This window comes from Penaeus monodon, chromosome 32 (genome assembly GCF_015228065.2).
Source record: "Penaeus monodon isolate SGIC_2016 chromosome 32, NSTDA_Pmon_1, whole genome shotgun sequence".
In the NCBI taxonomy this organism is placed as follows: domain Eukaryota; kingdom Metazoa; phylum Arthropoda; class Malacostraca; order Decapoda; family Penaeidae; genus Penaeus; species Penaeus monodon.
Window position 1 is genome coordinate 6,563,458 of NC_051417.1, and position 595 is coordinate 6,564,052.

The 595-nt window shown below is 36.0% G+C and overlaps 1 protein-coding gene across 1 annotated transcript in view; it reads right to left on the reverse strand.

The window, feature by feature from the left end:
* The window catches only part of LOC119593527 (cilia- and flagella-associated protein 91-like), a 17,946-nt gene that overhangs the window by 761 nt on the left and 16,590 nt on the right, over positions 1-595 (reverse strand). Inside the window, exons 3-4 of the mRNA XM_037942488.1 lie at positions 335-507; positions 125-159 (exon numbers count right to left, since the gene is read on the reverse strand). Coding sequence (XP_037798416.1) covers positions 125-159; positions 335-507 — 208 coding nt within the window. The remainder of the gene's footprint in view (positions 1-124; positions 160-334; positions 508-595) is intronic.

A 595-nucleotide genomic window follows, 5' to 3' on the forward strand; every position in this document is an offset into this window, starting at 1 on the left:
GCTTATCCTAATGAAATAAATGAAGAATTGTATGAATTATATAAAGCGAGATTTTGTATATATTTAGGTACTGATACATGATTTTCGTTTCCTTTGTCGTTGAGGAAAAAGCTCGAAAACTTACCCTCGTCTCTCCCTTTTCCTCGGCAAGCACAGTACCTACAGGGACAAACAAGACCATGAAATGAATCCCAATATAGTATGTTTATACAGTATGTTTTTAAGTAATTTCGCTCGGGAGGAATAAACCTTTTTTTCCCTCTTATTTCAAAAGAAGGTATTTCATAGATTTAAACATCTTTTCTCTTCATATGACACGTTTAGTTTCATTTACCTAAGAGAAGGCAAGCTACGAATACTCGCTTATACATGGCTGGTAAAAGGTGTTGACTTCGCTGCGTCGAATGAGTTTCTAATTCTCCTCGCACGTCGCAACTTCCTTTTATACTCAGCGGCCACGCTTGGTGCACAATGGAACGCGGTGGACATTGTGAAAGAATCTTGAATCTCATAGCGGAAAATAAGTTATTGAAAATGTTGAAAATCTTTGCTCATCGTATCATTTCTTTCACATTTTCATTTTTTATTGATTGAT